General features: G+C 47.0%; 3 protein-coding genes across 7 annotated transcripts in view; 1 reads left to right on the top strand and 2 right to left on the bottom strand.

The window, feature by feature from the left end:
• LOC134814792 (cyclic AMP-responsive element-binding protein 3-like) overlaps positions 1–19,838 on the top strand; it is a 71,506-nt gene that overhangs the window by 15,872 nt on the left and 35,796 nt on the right. The window lies entirely within an intron of this gene.
• Positions 1–19,838, bottom strand: part of LOC134814788 (MOB-like protein phocein) — a 48,335-nt gene that overhangs the window by 25,313 nt on the left and 3,184 nt on the right. Inside the window, exons 2-7 of one of the 5 annotated variants that reach the window (XM_063823060.1) lie at positions 19,499–19,672; positions 19,296–19,384; positions 18,868–19,059; positions 18,472–18,635; positions 18,015–18,160; positions 17,330–17,831 (exon numbers count right to left, since the gene is read on the bottom strand). The exons of the other annotated variants lie outside the window; for them this stretch is intronic. Of the exons in view, the coding sequence (XP_063679130.1) occupies positions 17,683–17,831; positions 18,015–18,160; positions 18,472–18,635; positions 18,868–19,059; positions 19,296–19,384; positions 19,499–19,661 (903 nt within the window). The 5' untranslated portion in view covers positions 19,662–19,672 and the 3' untranslated portion in view covers positions 17,330–17,682. Of the gene's footprint in view, positions 1–17,329; positions 17,832–18,014; positions 18,161–18,471; positions 18,636–18,867; positions 19,060–19,295; positions 19,385–19,498; positions 19,673–19,838 lie in introns of those variants that run through there. 5 annotated transcript variants of the gene reach the window in all.
• On the bottom strand, positions 69–16,971 carry LOC134814796 (DNA-directed RNA polymerase II subunit RPB4-like). The gene is made up of 4 exons (XM_063823071.1): positions 16,825–16,971; positions 16,466–16,582; positions 16,149–16,262; positions 69–360 (listed from the first exon to the last, which is right to left on the bottom strand). Exons 1-4 carry the CDS (start codon positions 16,945–16,947, stop codon positions 292–294), a joined length of 423 nt encoding a protein of 140 aa, XP_063679141.1. The 5' UTR covers positions 16,948–16,971; the 3' UTR covers positions 69–291.

The raw sequence follows: 19,838 nt of genomic DNA, 5'->3' as shown, positions 1-19,838 counted from the left end.
ACGACTCAATGTTTGTAAGTCAAGGAAGAGGGTAGGGGGAAATATATAGTCTGAAATAAACCATCATCTGTCTTGTCCAAATTCCACAGAATAAATCATCATAAAATATTAAAATAGATAAAAACAAATAATCGTTCTTTTCGAGTACAGACAGAAAATACTCTTATATGTCATGTACCTCCTTCCTCTTTCAGTAAATTCAACATCTGACATATTCTTAGACACTCAATGGTAGCTAAGTGTTCATAACGTCATGATAGTGATACGTAGTACTTCTTTTCGGCGGGAAGTTCACTGGAAATCTTTGAATGTTTTCAGATCTTCCAGCATCTCATTCAGCTCATCGTCATCGAACTTCTCCTGAAGAAGGTAGGATGTTAAACTTGTCGGGAACAGCAGGATCATTAATATAATAATCTATCAAATTACCTAGATTCACTCATTTCTCTTTATTAGCTTTGGTTTATTCTATTCTAATTTCATATGCGTGACTAAACAACCTCTGCCCATAAGCTGAATAGTCGTACATTCAGGGGTTTAGATTGTTGTCATTCCCGGCATTTCGACCGCGGGAAATGCCGAATCTTAAAATCGGTTTTTTAGCTGGATCATCGGAGAAGCTGTTCGTAATATGGCTCAACTCGTTGTTGTCAGTAATTATTTAGTCTTCTCTAAACTCTACATCTTGGCGAAAATTCCTTGTAGGAATTTTTATTTATTGTTTGTGTCCGGCTATTTATCATTTTTGTCCTTGTTCTTACATTTTGTCTGCCTACCTCTGGCTCCCCGTTAACCATTAGCAAATTAAATTAACTAATAACTTTCGTCTCAAACACAAGTAAAAGTCATTATGACAGGATTACACAGGATTAAACCTAAATTAAAGGCCCGCTATCATGAATGGTCATATTTTACCAATTGGATGAACACATCATTACCAAGATATTGGGTAATTCAACTGAGGCGTCCCGTCTGGACGTCGGCCAGATTCTACAAAGTCCATTTTCTGCATCTTAAGTCTTCCATGAAATGGTCTTTAGCCCAGAATCATCAAAATTAAGGTCCCATCTCAAATTTAATGTTGCTCTGGTCCTAGTGGCTGGTGCCCATCCAATACAAAGGAAGATATAGGGTCACGTGATCATGGTTGTCATAGACCAATAAGAGCACGTTCTGTACAGTTATCTCAATTTGTTCAACCTTTCTTTTTAAACCAAAACGAATCTCTTACCACTCCAGTCTCAAAGCTCGACTAAATTATTGAAGGTTGACATTGTACATGCAAATGTTTTTTAAGTGGCGGAAATAACTCAAAATTTTTCGAGTTACTCCTACATTTATCGTCGATTTTCCGATTTACGCATCGACAGCGTAACTTTTTTACGATTTTCTATCTTAGTAATTTCATGTGCATATTACGATCAGTTACACTGCTTGTACTTCATATTTTCTCTTTGGGGGCAAGGGGCCAAAAAGGGTAAACTTTTTTATTTAGGTTTCCAACATTTTTTGGGGAAAAAATTTACAATTTTTTTCCATGTTTCATGCTATCCTGATCATTATGAGCCGAAAAATTATTTTCGGTTTTCGAAGTCCGCACCTGCATTCGGAAGACTGTGGATGTGATTGTTTTCTTATACCTATAAAAAACGCGATATTCGGCCCGCAGATTTGAAGGAAAATACGCGAATTTGGCCCTCAGATTTAAAGGAAAATGCGCGATTTGTCGCGGACAGGTCCCTGGAATCATTCCAGAGAGTTCCCAAAATTTCTGACGTCAGCAAAATCCACAATTACCACGTCTTGTTTACCACCTTTTTACCACATTGAGTTTCCGCAAATAAGTCAACTTCTTTATAATATCTTTTAGAAGATTCCAGTTTAAAGCAGTGTGGATAGAAAACAAAGAAAAACGACTTTTTCTTTTACAACTTTTTAATAAAGAAATTGTTTAATTAATTAATTAAATAATTACGTAGTCAATTTTTTTCAAATATTTCAAAAAATTTATTCTGATAAAAAATGTTTATAATTACGTAAAAATTATGATGAACTAATTTTAATACATTTTTTGAACATTTTCACTTTCAATATTTTGGGCTAGTACAATCTTTGAAATTTTTAAAGAATAGCCACTATTTACCACTTTTTTGCCGCATTGAATCGCAAAACAACGAATTTGAATGTAGTATAGTAGAAGGTTCTAGATTTGATTGGGTAATCAATGATTACCTAATCGCTAATCATGTGACAGGGTGCTAGGATACCGTAATTGGGCTTTCTGCACGATTCCCATAGTGGGGATCTAGTGCCAACCCAATCACTTGATTCAACGACCAACGTAATGCTCCCGTTATTTAGGACAAGTGTATTCTAAATGCCTACAGACAGTTGCGCCCGTTTCCCACACCTTATCAGGCCATTAACAGGTTCCCAATCATGAGTGACGTGATCTGATTCGCCATGTCAGATTCAGATGTAAAAATTTGTACTTGACATTCGGTTTGGACGTTTGGAGGGAGTAAAATTACATTATAAATAAATGTGCAAAATCATCCGAACTTCATATAAATGAAGTTCGGACGAAACTGTATTCCCTGTATAGTATTAGTCCGCTCTAAAGAATGCATAATATACCTGAACAATCGCATATTATCCAGTAATCGACCGGGATTCCCGGCGCCGTAAAATCCCGGCGCCGGGGGAGCTATTTCTTCCCGGCCCCGGCCCCGGCCGATTTTCAATTTTTGCCGGGAATTTGGCCGGGAATTTTTGATCGAAATCGGCCTAAAACTTTCATATAAATCTTAAAATGGATTTTCAATTTTGAAAGGATGATGTCCAGAGTGCCAACTTTTATTTACTGTTTCAGCTGAACAAAATTATTTTACCAAAATATATATGAAATCTAATTACCTTCTAAACTATTCAATTGATACGAACATTATATTGTCATGTAAAAATAAATTCAGATCCTAAGTCCTGAAAAGTTCTAACTTGGCCGTGGATTAATTAAATTCACGGCCCCGGCCCCGGCACCGGCCCCGGCCAAATTCCAGAACGGCCAATTCCCGGCCCCGGCAAAATTTGGACATTCCCGGCCCCGGCCCCGGCCAAATCCTACCCCCGGTCGTTTACTGATATTATCCTCGATAACTCACTTTGTGAGTTTGTGCTAGGGTAACTCTTAATTCTTCGTAGCTTTGCGTCCACCGTTATGATCGTACGATTTTTTATTGAATAAAGTTTACTTTTATTATAATTGGAGGGATTTCAATATATCGATTGGGCGCAACTGTCGTGTCTGATCAAGCAGTTTTTTAATTGGCTTTGACAGGGGTGAAGGAAGGGGGGGGGGGACAGGGGGTTTTTCTGAAAACCACTTTTTTCCGCATTTCATGCTACTCTGTTCATTATTAGCCGAAAATATTTTTTCGGTTTTTCAAAGTCGGCACCTCACAAAATTTTTGAAACCGGAGCCGGAACCGGATATTGAAGCCGGATATCCGGCCGGATCCGGATATATAGCCGGATATCCGGTCGGTTCCTAGCTTATGTCTATTTCATCTATTCGCTGTTTAACAGTTTTCAAACAATATACTAGTACATGAAGCGCGGATAAACGACATTTTCTGGTTAACAGAAACCAAAGCCAGGTACTGATAAGAACAATTGTAACTTTCCATGTTTTGCAACATAGCTCAATCGAAGTTTTAACCCCATTTCTCTTAGTTCTAGAGCAATGAAGCTTCTGCTACTACTTGGAGCCGTGATCACGGTGAGCTGTGCTTCGGAAGGTACATACTCCTACAGTGACCAGGCAGATTGGGGCGGATTCTGTACCACTGCAAAACACTGCACCAGACTCCAATAGATATAAATCTCCAAGATAACGGACACCGTTTACTACGGCTACGCGATTTCAGCCTTCAAGATCGGAGGCCAGGAAGTCAATATTCACAACAAGAAAACGGAGGGTCTGATTTGTCACACCATGGGTCTGTGTGTTTGTACAGCAAAGACATACTACTGATCGTGGTCAGTCGGAGCAAACCTGCAAGGTTGACTGTCAGGCAGCTCAGCAGACGCGCATGTGGGCCATGAGTGGTACTGCTGCAACATCTCTCCCTTCACTCGCTCTTCTCTGCATGTGGGCCATGAGTGGTACTGCTGCAACATATCTCCCTTCACTCGCTCTTCTCTGCATGTGGGCCATGAGTGGTACTGCTGCAACATCTCTCTCTTCACTCGCTCTTCTCTGCCTGTGGGCCATGAGTGGTACTGCTGCAACATCTCTCCTTTCACTCGCTCTTCTCTGCATGTGGGCCATGAGTGGTACTGCTGCAACATCTCTCCCTTCACTCGCTCTTCTCTGCCTGTGGGCCATGAGTGGTACTGCTGCAACATCTCTCCCTTCACTCGCTCTTCTCTGCATGTGGGCCATGAGTGGTACTGCTGCAACATCTCTCCCTTCACTCGCTCTTCTCTGCCTGTGGGCCATGAGTGGTACTGCTGCAACATCTCTCCCTTCACTCGCTCTTCTCTGCATGTGGGCCATGAGTGGTACTGCTGCAACATCTCTCCCTTCACTCGCTCTTCTCTGCCTGTGGGCCATGAGTGGTACTGCTGCAACATCTCTCCTTTCACTCGCTCTTCTCTGCATGTGGGCCATGAGTGGTACTGCTGCAACATCTCTCTCTTCACTCGCTCTTCTGTGCATGTGGGCCATGAGTGGTACTGCTGCAACATCTCTCCCTTCACTCGCTCTTCTCTGCATGTGGGCCATGAGTGGTACTGCTGCAACATCTCTCTCTTCACTCGCTCTTCTCTGCCTGTGGGCCATGAGTGGTACTGCTGCAACATCTCTCCTTTCACTCGCTCTTCTCTGCATGTGGGCCATGAGTGGTACTGCTGCAACATCTCTCCCTTCACTCGCTCTTCTCTGCCTGTGGGCCATGAGTGGTACTGCTGCAACATCTCTCCCTTCACTCGCTCTTCTCTGCATGTGGGCCATGAGTGGTACTGCTGCAACATCTCTCCCTTCACTCGCTCTTCTCTGCCTGTGGGCCATGAGTGGTACTGCTGCAACATCTCTCCCTTCACTCGTTCTTCTCTGCCTGTGGGCCATGAGTGGTACTGCTGCAACATCGCTCCCTTCACTCGCTCTTCTCTACATATGGACCATGAGTGGTACTGCTGCAACATCTCTCCTTTCACTCGCTCTTCTCTGCATGTGGGCCATGAGTGGTACTGCTGCAACATCTCTCCCTTCACTCGCTCTTCTCTACATATGGACCATGAGTGGTACTGCTGCAACATCGCTCCCTTCACTCGCTCTTCTGTACATGTGGGCCATGAGTGGTACTGCTGCAACATCTCTCCCTTCACTCGCTCTTCTGTACATGTGGGCCATGAGTGGTACTGCTGCAACATCTCTCCCTTCACTCGCTCTTCTCTGCATGTGGGCCATGAGTGGTACTGCTGCAACATCTCTCCCTTCACTCGCTCTTCTCTGCATGTGGGCCATGAGTGGTACTGCTGCAACATCTCTCTCTTCACTCGCTCTTCTCTGCATGTGGGCCATGAGTGGTACTGCTGCAACATCTCTCTCTTCACTCGCTCTTCTCTGCATGTGGGCCATGAGTGGTACTGCTGCAACATCTCTCTCTTCACTCGCTCTTCTCTGCATGTGGGCCATGAGTGGTGCTGCTGCAACATCTCTCCCTTCACTCGCTCTTCTCTGCATGTGGGCCATGAGTGGTACTGCTGCAACATCTCTCCCTTCACTCGCTCTTCTCTGCATGTGGGCCATGAGTGGTACTGCTGCAACATCTCTCCCTTCACTCGCTCTTCTCTGCATGTGGGCCATGAGTGGTACTGCTGCAACATCTCTCCCTTCACTCGCTCTTCTCTGCATGTGGGCCATGAGTGGTACTGCTGCAACATCTCTCCCTTCACTCGCTCTTCTCTGCATGTGGGCCATGAGTGGTACTGCTGCAACATCTCTCCCTTCACTCGCTCTTCTCTGCATGTGGGCCATGAGTGGTACTGCTGCAACATCTCTCCCTTCACTCGCTCTTCTGTACATATGGACCATGAGTGGTACTGCTGCAACATCTCTCCCTTCACTCGCTCTTCTCTGCATGTGGGCCATGAGTGGTACTGCTGCAACATCTCTCCCTTCACTCGCTCTTCTCTGCATGTGGGCCATGAGTGGTACTGCTGCAACATCTCTCCCTTCACTCGCTCTTCTCTACATATGGACCATGAGTGGTACTGCTGCAACATCTCTCCTTTCACTCGCTCTTCTCTGCATGTGGGCCATGAGTGGTACTGCTGCAACATCTCTCCCTTCACTCGCTCTTCTCTGCCTGTGGGCCATGAGTGGTACTGCTGCAACATCTCTCCCTTCACTCGCTCTTCTCTGCATGTGGGCCATGAGTGGTACTGCTGCAACATCTCTCCCTTCACTCGCTCTTCTCTACATATGGACCATGAGTGGTACTGCTGCAACATCTCTCCTTTCACTCGCTCTTCTCTGCATGTGGGCCATGAGTGGTACTGCTGCAACATCTCTCCCTTCACTCGCTCTTCTCTGCCTGTGGGCCATGAGTGGTACTGCTGCAACATCTCTCCCTTCACTCGCTCTTCTCTGCATGTGGGCCATGAGTGGTACTGCTGCAACATCTCTCCCTTCACTCGCTCTTCTCTGCCTGTGGGCCATGAGTGGTACTGCTGCAACATCTCTCCCTTCACTCGTTCTTCTCTGCCTGTGGGCCATGAGTGGTACTGCTGCAACATCGCTCCCTTCACTCGCTCTTCTCTACATATGGACCATGAGTGGTACTGCTGCAACATCTCTCCTTTCACTCGCTCTTCTCTGCATGTGGGCCATGAGTGGTACTGCTGCAACATCTCTCCCTTCACTCGCTCTTCTCTACATATGGACCATGAGTGGTACTGCTGCAACATCGCTCCCTTCACTCGCTCTTCTGTACATGTGGGCCATGAGTGGTACTGCTGCAACATCTCTCCCTTCACTCGCTCTTCTGTACATGTGGGCCATGAGTGGTACTGCTGCAACATCTCTCCCTTCACTCGCTCTTCTCTGCATGTGGGCCATGAGTGGTACTGCTGCAACATCTCTCCCTTCACTCGCTCTTCTCTGCATGTGGGCCATGAGTGGTACTGCTGCAACATCTCTCTCTTCACTCGCTCTTCTCTGCATGTGGGCCATGAGTGGTACTGCTGCAACATCTCTCTCTTCACTCGCTCTTCTCTGCATGTGGGCCATGAGTGGTACTGCTGCAACATCTCTCTCTTCACTCGCTCTTCTCTGCATGTGGGCCATGAGTGGTGCTGCTGCAACATCTCTCCCTTCACTCGCTCTTCTCTGCATGTGGGCCATGAGTGGTACTGCTGCAACATCTCTCCCTTCACTCGCTCTTCTCTGCATGTGGGCCATGAGTGGTACTGCTGCAACATCTCTCCCTTCACTCGCTCTTCTCTGCATGTGGGCCATGAGTGGTACTGCTGCAACATCTCTCCCTTCACTCGCTCTTCTCTGCATGTGGGCCATGAGTGGTACTGCTGCAACATCTCTCCCTTCACTCGCTCTTCTCTGCATGTGGGCCATGAGTGGTACTGCTGCAACATCTCTCCCTTCACTCGCTCTTCTCTGCATGTGGGCCATGAGTGGTACTGCTGCAACATCTCTCCCTTCACTCGCTCTTCTGTACATATGGACCATGAGTGGTACTGCTGCAACATCTCTCCCTTCACTCGCTCTTCTCTGCATGTGGGCCATGAGTGGTACTGCTGCAACATCTCTCCCTTCACTCGCTCTTCTCTGCATGTGGGCCATGAGTGGTACTGCTGCAACATCTCTCCCTTCACTCGCTCTTCTGTACATGTGGGCCATGAGTGGTACTGCTGCAACATCTCTCCCTTCACTCGCTCTTCTCTGCATGTGGGCCATGAGTAGTACTGCTGCAACATCTCTCCCTTCACTCGCTCTTCTGTACATGTGGGCCATGAGTGGTACTGCTGCAACATCTCTCCCTTCACTCGCTCTTCTCTGCATGTGGGCCATGAGTGGTACTGCTGCAACATCTCTCCCTTCACTCGCTCTTCTCTACATATGGACCATGAGTGGTACTGCTGCAACATCTCTCCCTTCACTCGCTCTTCTCTGCATGTGGGCCATGAGTGGTACTGCTGCAACATCTCTCCCTTCACTCGCTCTTCTCTGCATGTGGGCCATGAGTGGTACTGCTGCAACATCTCTCCCTTCACTCGCTCTTCTCTGCATGTGGACCATGAGTGGTACTGCTGCAACATCTCTCCCTTCACTCGCTCTTCTCTGCATGTGGGCCATGAGTGGTACTGCTGCAACATCTCTCCCTTCACTCGCTCTTCTCTGCATGTGGACCATGAGTGGTACTGCTGCAACATCTCTCCCTTCACTCGCTCTTCTCTGCATGTGGGCCATGAGTGGTACTGCTGCAACATCCCTCCCTTCACTCGCTCTTCTCTGCCTCTGGGCCATGAGTGGTGCTGCTGCAACATATCTCCCTTCACTCGCTCTTCTCTGCATGTGGACCATGAGTGGTACTGTTGCAACATCTCTCCCTTCACTCGCTCTTCTCTGCATGTGGGCCATGAGTGGTGCTGCTGCAACATCTCTCCCTTCACTCGCTCTTCTCTACATGTGGGCCATGAGTGGTACTGCTGCAACATCTCTCCCTTCACTCGCTCTTCTCTGCATGTGGGCCATGAGTGGTGCTGCTGCAACATCTCTCCCTTTACTCGCTCTTCTCTGCATGTGGGCCATGAGTGGTACTGCTGCAACATATCTCCCTTCACTCGCTCTTCTCTGCATGTGGACCATGAGTGGTACTGCTGCAACATCTCTCCCTTCACTCGCTCTTCTCTGCATGTGGACCATGAGTGGTACTGCTGCAACATCCCTCCCTTCACTCGCTCTTCTCTGCCTCTGGGCCATGAGTGGTGCTGCTGCAACATATCTCCCTTCACTCGCTCTTCTCTGCATGTGGGCCATGAGTGGTACTGTTGCAACATCTCTCCCTTCACTCGCTCTTCTCTGCATGTGGGCCATGAGTGGTGCTGCTGCAACATCTCTCCCTTCACTCGCTCTTCTCTACATGTGGGCCATGAGTGGTACTGCTGCAACATCTCTCCCTTCACTCGCTCTTCTCTGCATGTGGGCCATGAGTGGTGCTGCTGCAACATCTCTCCCTTTACTCGCTCTTCTCTGCATGTGGGCCATGAGTGGTACTGCTGCAACATCTCTCCCTTCACTCGCTCTTCTCTGCATGTGGACCATGAGTGGTACTGCTGCAACATCTCTCCCTTCACTCGCTCTTCTCTGCATGTGGGCCATGAGTGGTACTGCTGCAACATCTCTCCCTTCACTCGCTCTTCTCTGCATGTGGGCCATGAGTGGTACTGCTGCAACATCTCTCCCTTCACTCGCTCTTCTCTGCATGTGGGCCATGAGTAGTACTGCTGCAACATCTCTCCCTTCAATCGCTCTTCTCTGCATGTGGACCATGAGTGGTACTGCTGCAACATCTCTCCCTTCACTCGCTCTTCTGTGCATGTGGGCCATGAGTGGTACTGCTGCAACATCTCTCCCTTCACTCGCTCTTCTCTGCATGTGGGCCATGAGTGGTACTGCTGCAACATCTCTCCCTTCACTCGCTCTTCTCTGCATGTGGACCATGAGTGGTACTGCTGCAACATCTCTCCCTTCACTCGCTCTTCTCTGCATGTGGGCCATGAGTGGTACTGCTGCAACATCTCTCCCTTCACTCGCTCTTCTCTGCATGTGGGCCATGAGTGGTACTGCTGCAACATCTCTCCCTTCACTCGCTCTTCTCTGCCTCTGGGCCATGAGTGGTGCTGCTGCAACATCTCTCTCTTCACTCGCTCTTCTCTGCATGTGGGCCATGAGTGGTACTGCTGCAACATCTCTCCCTTCACTCGCTCTTCTCTGCATGTGGGCCATGAGTAGTACTGCTGCAACATCTCTCCCTTCAATCGCTCTTCTCTGCATGTGGACCATGAGTGGTACTGCTGCAACATATCTCCCTTCACTCGCTCTTCTGTACATGTGGGCCATGAGTGGTACTGCTGCAACATCTCTCCCTTCACTCGCTCTTCTCTGCATGTGGGCCATGAGTGGTACTGCTGTAACATATCTCCCTTCACTCGCTCTTCTCTACATATGGGCCATGAGTGGTACTGCTGCAACATCTCTCCCTTCACTCGCTCTTCTCTGCATGTGGACCATGAGTGGTGCTGCTGCAACATCTCTCCCTTCACTCGCTCTTCTCTGCATGTGGGCCATGAGTGGTACTGCTGCAACATCTCTCCCTTCACTCGCTCTTCTGTGCATGTGGGCCATGAGTGGTACTGCTGCAACATCTCTCCCTTCACTCGCTCTTCTCTTCATGTGGGCCATGAGTGGTACTGCTGCAACATCTCTCCCTTCACTCGCTCTTCTCTTCATGTGGGCCATGAGTGGTACTGCTGCAACATCTCTCCCTTCACTCGCTCTTCTCTTCATGTGGGCCATGAGTGGTACTGCTGCAACATCTCTCCCTTCACTCGCTCTTCTCTTCATGTGGGCCATGAGTGGTACTGCTGCAACATCTCTCCCTTCACTCGCTCTTCTCTTCATGTGGGCCATGAGTGGTACTGCTGCAACATCTCTCCCTTCACTCGCTCTTCTCTTCATGTGGGCCATGAGTGGTACTGCTGCAACATCTCTCCCTTCACTCGCTCTTCTCTGCATGTGGGCCATGAGTGGTACTGCTGCAACATCTCTCCCTTCACTCGCTCTTCTCTGCATGTGGGCCATGAGTGGTGCTGCTGCAACATCGCTCCCTTCACTCGCTCTTCTCTGCATGTGAACCATGAGTGGTACTGCTGCAACATCTCTCCCTTCACTCGCTCTTCTCTGCATGTGAACCATGAGTGGTACTGCTGCAACATCTCTCCCTTCACTCGCTCTTCTCTGCATGTGGACCATGAGTGGTACTGCTGCAACATCTCTCCCTTCACTCGCTCTTCTCTGCATGTGGGCCATGAGTGGTACTGCTGCAACATCTCTCCCTTCACTCGCTCTTCTCTGCATGTGGGCCATGAGTGGTACTGCTGCAACATCTCTCCCTTCACTCGCTCTTCTCTGCCTGTGGGCCATGAGTGGTACTGCTGCAACATCTCTCCCTTCACTCGCTCTTCTCTGCATGTGGGTCATGAGTGGTACTGCTGCAACATCTCTCCCTTCACTCGCTCTTCTCTGCATGTGGACCATGAGTGGTACTGCTGCAACATCTCTCCCTTCACTCGCTCTTCTGTGCATGTGGGCCATGAGTGGTACTGCTGCAACATCTCTCCCTTCACTCGCTCTTCTGTGCATGTGGACCATGAGTGGTACTGCTGCAACATCTCTCCCTTCACTCGCTCTTCTGTGCATGTGGACCATGAGTGGTACTGCTGCAACATCTCTCCCTTCACTCGCTCTTCTGTGCATGTGGACCATGAGTGGTACTGCTGCAACATCTCTCCCTTCACTCGCTCTTCTCTACATATGGACCATGAGTGGTACTGCTGCAACATCTCTCCCTTCACTCGCTCTTCTCTACATATGGACCATGAGTGGTACTGCTGCAACATCTCTCCCTTCACTCGCTCTTCTCTGCATGTGAACCATGAGTGGTACTGCTGCAACATCTCTCCCTTCACTCGCTCTTCTCTACATATGGACCATGAGTGGTACTGCTGCAACATCTCTCCCTTCACTCGCTCTTCTCTGCATGTGGGCCATGAGTGGTACTGCGGCAACATCTCTCCCTTCACTCGCTCTTCTGTACATATGGACCATGAGTGGTACTGCTGCAACATCTCTCCCTTCACTCGCTCTTCTCTACATATGGACCATGAGTGGTACTGCTGCAACATCTCTCCCTTCACTCGCTCTTCTCTGCATGTGAACCATGAGTGGTACTGCTGCAACATCTCTCCCTTCACTCGCTATTCTCTGCACGTGGGCCATGAGTGGTACTGCTGCAACATCTCTCCCTTCACTCGCTCTTCTCTGCATGTGTACCATGAGTGGTACTGTTGCAACATCTCTCCCTTCACTCGCTCTTCTCTACATGTGGGCCATGAGTGGTACTGCTGCAACATCTCTCCCTTCACTCGCTCTTCTCTGCATGTGGACCATGAGTGGTACTGCTGCAACATCTCTCCCTTCACTCGCTCTTCTCTGCATGTGGGCCATGAGTGGTACTGCTGCAACATCTCTCCCTTCACTCGCTCTTCTCTGCATGTGGGCCATGAGTGGTACTGCTGCAACATCTCTCCCTTCACTCGCTCTTCTCTGCATGTGGGCCATGAGTGGTACTGCTGCAACATCTCTCCCTTCACTCGCTCTTCTCTGCATGTGGGCCATGAGTGGTACTGCTGCAACATCTCTCCCTTCACTCGCTCTTCTCTGCATGTGGGCCATGAGTGGTACTGCTGCAACATCTCTCCCTTCACTCGCTCTTCTCTGCATGTGGACCATGAGTGGTACTGCTGCAACATCTCTCCCTTCACTCGCTCTTCTCTGCATGTGGGCCATGAGTGGTGCTGCTGCAACATCTCTCCCTTCACTCGCTCTTCTGTACATGTGGGCCATGAGTGGTACTGCTGCAACATCTCTCCCTTCACTCGCTCTTCTCTGCATGTGAACCATGAGTGGTACTGCTGCAACATCCCTCCCTTCACTCGCTCTTCTCTGCATGTGGGCCATGAGTGGTGCTGCTGCAACATCTCTCCCTTCACTCGCTCTTCTGTACATGTGGGCCATGAGTGGTACTGCTGCAACATCTCTCCCTTCACTCGCTCTTCTCTGCATGTGAACCATGAGTGGTACTGCTGCAACATCTCTCCCTTCACTCGCTCTTCTCTGCACGTGGGCCATGAGTGGTACTGCTGTAACATCTCTCTCTTCACTCGCTCTTCTCTGCATGTGGGCCATGAGTGGTACTGCTGCAACATCTCTCTCTTCACTCGCTCTTCTCTGCATGTGGGCCATGAGTGGTACTGCTGCAACATCTCTCCCTTCACTCGCTCTTCTCTGCATGTGGGCCATGAGTGGTACTGCTGTAACATCTCTCCCTTCACTCGCTCTTCTCTGCATGTGGGCCATGAGTGGTACTGCTGCAACATCTCTCCCTTCACTCGCTCTTCTCTGCATGTGGGCCATGAGTGGTGCTGCTGTAACATCTCTCCCTTCACTCGCTCTTCTCTGCATGTGGGCCATGAGTGGTACTGCTGCAACATCTCTCCCTTCACTCGCTATTCTCTGCACGTGGGCCATGAGTGGTACTGCTGCAACATCTCTCCCTTCACTCGCTCTTCTCTTCATGTGGGCCATGAGTGGTACTGCTGCAACATCTCTCCCTTCACTCGCTCTTCTCTGCATGTGGGCCATGAGTGGTACTGCTGCAACATCTCTCCCTTCACTCGCTCTTCTCTGCATGTGGGCCATGAGTGGTACTGCTGCAACATCTCTCCCTTCACTCGCTCTTCTCTGCATGTGGGCCATGAGTGGTACTGCTGCAACATCTCTCCCTTCACTCGCTCTTCTCTGCATGTGGGCCATGAGTGGTACTGCTGCAACATCTCTCCCTTCACTCGCTCTTCTCTGCATGTGGGCCATGAGTGGTGCTGCTGCAACATCTCTCCCTTCACTCGCTCTTCTCTGCATGTGGGCCATGAGTGGTACTGCTGCAACATCTTTCCCTTCACTCGCTCTTCTCTGCCTGTGGGCCATGAGTGGTACTGCTGCAACATCTCTCCTTTCACTCGCTCTTCTCTGCATGTGGGCCATGAGTGGCACTGCTGCAACATCTCTCCCTTCACTCGCTCTTCTCTGCATGTGGGCCATGAGTGGTACTGCTGCAACATATCTCCCTTCACTCGCTCTTCTCTGCATGTGGGCCATGAGTGGTGCTGCTGCAATATCTCTCCCTTCACTCTCCCTTCTCTACATGTGGGCCATGAGTGGTACTGCTGCAACATCTCTCCCTTCACTCGCTCTTCTCTGCATGTGGGCCATGAGTGGTACTGCTGCAACATCTCTCCCTTCACTCGCTCTTCTCTGCATGTGGGCCATGAGTGGTACTGCTGTAACATCTCTCCTTTCACTCGCTCTTCTCTGCATGTGGGCCATGAGTGGTACTGCTGCAACATCTCTCCCTTCACTCGCTCTTCTCTGCATGTGGGCCATGAGTGGTACTGCTGCAACATCTCTCCCTTCACTCGCTCTTCTCTTCATGTGGGCCATGAGTGGTACTGCTGTAACATCTCTCTCTTCACTCGCTCTTCTCTGCATGTGGGCCATGAGTGGTACTGCTGCAACATCTCTCCCTTCACTCGCTCTTCTCTTCATGTGGGCCATGAGTGGTACTGCTGCAACATCTCTCCCTTCACTCGCTCTTCTGTGCATGTGGGCCATGAGTGGTACTGCTGCAACATCTTTCCCTTCACTCGCTCTTCTCTGCATGTGGGCCATGAGTGGTACTGCTGCAACATCTCTCCCTTCACTCGCTCTTCTCTGCATGTGGGCCATGAGTGGTACTGCTGCAACATCTCTCCCTTCACTCGCTCTTCTCTGCATGTGGGCCATGAGTGGTACTGCTGCAACATCTCTCCCTTCACTCGCTCTTCTCTGCATGTGAGCCATGAGTGGTACTGCTGCAACATCTCTCCCTTCACTCGCTCTTCTCTGCATGTGGGCCATGAGTGGTACTGCTGCAACATCTCTCCCTTCACTCGCTCTTCTCTGCATGTGGGCCATGAGTGGTACTGCTGCAACATCTCTCCCTTCACTCGCTCTTCTCTGCATGTGGGCCATGAGTGGTACTGCTGCAACATCTCTCCCTTCACCCGCTCTTCTCTGCATGGGGGCCATGAGTGGTACTGCTGCAACATCTCTCCCTTCACTCGCTCTTTTCTGCATGGGGGCCATGAGTGGTACTGCTGCAACATCTCTCCCTTCACTCGCTCTTCTCTGCATGGGGGCCATGAGTAGTACTGCTGCAACATCGCTCCCTTCACTCGCTCTTCTCTGCATGTGGGCCATGAGTGGTACTGCTGCAACATCTCTCCCTTCACTCGCTCTTCTCTGCATGTGAACCATGAGTGGTACTGCTGCAACATCTCTCCCTTCACTCGCTCTTCTCTGCATGTGAACCATGAGTGGTACTGCTGCAACATCTCTCCCTTCACTCGCTCTTCTCTGCATGTGAACCATGAGTGGTACTGCTGCAACATCTCTCCCTTCACTCGCTCTTCTCTGCATGTGGGCCATGAGTGGTACTGCTGCAACATCGCTCCCTTCACTCGCTCTTCTCTGCATGTGGGCCATGAGTGGTACTGCTGCAACATCTCTCCCTTCACTCGCTCTTCTCTGCATGTGGGCCATGAGTGGTACTGCTGCAACATCTCTCCCTTCACTCGCTCTTCTCTGCATGTGGGCCATGAGTGGTACTGCTGCAACATCTCTCCCTTCACTCGCTCTTCTCTGCATGTGGGCCATGAGTGGTACTGCTGCAACATCTCTCCCTTCACTCGCTCTTCTCTGCATGTGGGCCATGAGTGGTACTGCTGCAACATCTCTCCCTTCACTCGCTCTTCTCTACATATGGACCATGAGTGGTACTGTTGCAACATCTCTCCCTTCACTCGCTCTTCTGTACATGTGGGCCATGAGTGGTACTGCTGCAACATCTCTCCCTTCACTCGCTCTTCTCTGCATGTGGGCCATGAGTGGTACTGTGTGTTTGTACAGCAAAGACATCCTACCCCAACTGATGGTGGTCTATCTCATCTCGTAGACACGGAACACTATTTTCTATCTTAAAATACAGTAGTTCTTCGCTAGTTTAAATATGAAAATAACTGAGCGTGATTTTCCCGTGATGGACAAATCCTGTCCATGCACGTTCCTGCATGCGTTACTAAAGTTACCGAACAATTAACAGCATATTGTTGATCTGATAATGGACATACAATTCTCTCTGGAACGTCATAGATTCTATTATTTTGTTGTTGTTGTTGTTGTAACAAACCTCTAAACTCGGTATCAAAGCTTTAGCTTCCTCGTAGTTATCAGGACACAGATTAGCTAAACATGCGGCTTCAAACTTGTGTAAGTTCTTTGACTGGAGGTTTTCTCTTACAGCCTGCATATGTATTATAATATTTAAAATTTGTTATGTTATGAGAATTAAATCTAAAATCCTGACTAAAAATTATTTAAAACATAAAATGTATGTGTTTGCTTGTGTTATAAATTCGATAAATTTCTTAACGCAATGAATCAGCTCCAAGAAGCTTATAGATTTGTCAATTAACGTGATTCAATATAATGCACTAACAGAATTACCTTAATGGTTTCTCTGTTTTGATAAAAACTGAACTTCTCTGTGTACTCAAGTGTCTTGTTAAATACTGCTGACAACTCCTGGTCCTCATCCATCTCCTCGTTCTGCTCTTTTCTCACCTGTTAATCAGCTCAATTAATTAGCTCATCTAATTAACTTCATCTGTTTGTTAAATGATCTGCATCTGGTATCGATGATCAGGTCTAATAAATGGCGAATCAGGTCTAATATTTGGCGAATTTTGATATTGAATCGGCCTTGATATTAATATAAGGAATGGTTTATCTGCTTTTATTTCGAACAGCGTTGGAATTCATATGCACCTTTGAAATGAAGAGAGCATCTGCTGTTTTAAACTTACCTTGAGGAGCATGTGCACCTCTGAGATTAGGAGAGCATCTGCTGTTTTGAACTCGCTAGGAAACTTGAGCTGAGCTGCATCTTCATCCTCCTCTAGCTTTATCTGCTTCCGAACTGCTGTCATGAATACACTAGGCTACTGAGGTTATATGCTGGTTTAAAACCTCTAAATGAGGTTATATGCTGGTTAAAACCTCTAAATGAGGTTATGCTGGTTAAAAACCTCTAAATGAGGTTATATGCTGGTTTAAAACCTCTAAATGAGGTTATATGCTGGTTAAAAACCTATAACTGGAGCTATGTATTCTGGGTAAAATTATCTTTATCCCGGTTGTTGCGACAAAGATAATTTTACCCAGAATACATTACAACAATGCGACTCATAAACAATACTCCAATCCGGATTTTACATGAACTGGAGCTATGTATTGGTTAAAAACCTCTTAATTTTTGTTATATTTAAACGATTCAATGCGTAGATTTGAAGTGAAGGAAACTCATTTGTTCAAATGTAATAACTTAAATTATAGGTTACAGTATCAAACCAATGTAAATAATAACTTTAACAATTAACATCAAATCATTTTTAACATAAAAATCAATCTTGGCTGTTAAGACTCTAAACCAGACATCATCAACATTCAACAGGGTCACGACCTTAAAAAGTAAGGGATTTAATCAAATACTATTTGATGATTATTCGATTGATAGCTGGGTAATGCAAATATTTTCGGTCTTTGCTTCATAATACATATTATACTGTAACAAATGGCGTTTTATCTCAAGCGAAACCCTCGTTAGAAATGATCTAAGATAACAAACCAGGATACGCTTACTGTATCCAAATATAGTACAGATGTTATCTATGGGGGGATAATATCTCGGGGCCATTGTCCGTGATAACTATGGTGTGTTCGAACTGAGCAGCCCGTTTAGTGTCCGCGGACACGGCTGTCCACCCGTCTGATAATATTCGCATTTCGTCCCGCCCTTCCATTATTATAGGCTCTGACAAATATAAGACTGTCATTTTAGGTTCTTTAAGATGTAGGTCATTATAGGGAATAATTCAACATAGGTAACATAATAAGAAAATGCTGAAATGAGTGAGAATACGAATTGGTCTCTGAAGAATGAGTACTACCACATTCAGCTGAACACAGCTGATAAATTACTATAATGAAATCATACCTATAGTAAAAACCATCCCGGGCCGGAGTATTGGACCGTGGTTGTTGGTGTAGTGATAAACCTCCGGTAACCCATGGAAATAGGAGCCGATACCATGTCCTATAAACTCCTTACAGATACTGAACCCAGCCTCGTCTGCGTGATCACTGTAAAATATTACGTCATCTTCATCATAATGTGTAAGTAACCAGAGCTATGCTTATAATTATAGGGTTAAAGTTATTGATGTTATTGTGATGAGTTATGTTTGATAATTCTGAACTTAAGTTATTATTTCTAGGGTAAAATAATAAATATTATTAGAGTTTCAATTGAATTGTAGTTTAATAACTAATGCAACATGATGATATGATGTACTTAGCCCAAGAAAGCCGCACTATTCAGTGTCTGTAACAGTAATAATATTTGTAAAAGTAAAATTCCAACGAGTATGTTATCTAACAAATCTAAAAGTTACCTGATGGTGTTACCAACAGCACAAATCCTCACTCCTGGTCTACACTGGTTGATTGCAGCCAAAGTGCTGTCTTTAGCTACTGCGGTAAGTTGGTGGGCGATGCTGTCTCCTTTTCCTACTACTTTGGTGGAGCAACAGTCACCAAATACTCCTTTGTAGAATATCTGGGGGTTTGCAGCTTGGTTACGGTCCAGGTATAATTGTTATAGATAATTTAATATTTTCAACTATAATAACAGGCTTTATTAACTGAGAAAATGCCAAAAACATTTAAATTATTGAGTTTGTTGAAATTTGAATCTTTGTTTTGTTAATAAAGTCCAATATAGTGTAATAAAGTGCACTAAAGAGCAATATAGTGCAATATAAACATACAGTACAATATAGTGCACTCACAGAAACATCAATACTGATGATATCGCCGTCCTGTAGCTGCCTGCTGTTGGGTATGCCATGACACAGAACATTGTTAACGGAGGTACAGATAGACTTGGGAAAGCCTCTGTAGTTGAGGGGAGCGGGGTAAGCTCCTTGTGTCACTATCTGGTCATGCCCGAACTTGTCCAACTCGTCTGTTGTTATGTCCACCTGACCGGGGAGGGAAGAGTGAGGACACTATGAATATTGAATCGGGTTCACATCTGTGTTCTTATGGCTCTTTGAGAATATATATCTAGAATAAGCCATAACCACTCATCTGAAGAGGATTATGCTCAGGTGCAACAGGTTTTACTTAATAATAATAATAATAATAATATTCTTGATGTAGGATGATTGAGGCTACAACGTGTGAAAGATAAAGCCTGATAAAAACTTGATCAAACCTGGGCCATTTCCATAACTTTGTCCAGGATTCCTCCTGTAATGTGGCCAGCTTCTCGTAACTTTGCTACCTCATCTCTAGACTTAATATCTGCGAGAGAACGTTTTGTTATTTTCTGTTTTGAAAAAAAAAACGTTTTAAGTTCAAATTACTTGAATAATTAAAACTTATAGATCTCCTAATAAGGGCACAGATGAGGCAAACCTATGACAGGTGGTCGGGGAGGAGGAATACCGTTCTTGTGATAACTAGCCAGGACAATAGAGGAGGGGACACGGTTCATTTCACTTACAGAGTCCAACCCGACCACGGTGTACTGTCTTGAACAGGCTCTACAGAGGGCCACACCTCTCAGCCCACCTATCATTCTACCTTGTGCTGGGATCATAGAATAGGTCACGTGACGTTAATGATGTATATTAATGATGTGTTTATTATGTTTATAGTATGTTTATAATGTAGGCGGTCGGGTTGCTCAAATCGCATGGCAATTATCCCGTATATGGTTTGAATGTGGTATTTTTAGCCTTGTGAGGCATGTTTG

This window comes from Bolinopsis microptera, chromosome 5 (genome assembly GCF_026151205.1).
Source record: "Bolinopsis microptera isolate Bmic1 chromosome 5, MBARI_Bmic_1.0, whole genome shotgun sequence".
NCBI classification, from domain to species: Eukaryota; Metazoa; Ctenophora; class Tentaculata; order Lobata; family Bolinopsidae; genus Bolinopsis; species Bolinopsis microptera.
This window is presented reverse-complemented; position numbering and strand designations above follow the sequence as displayed.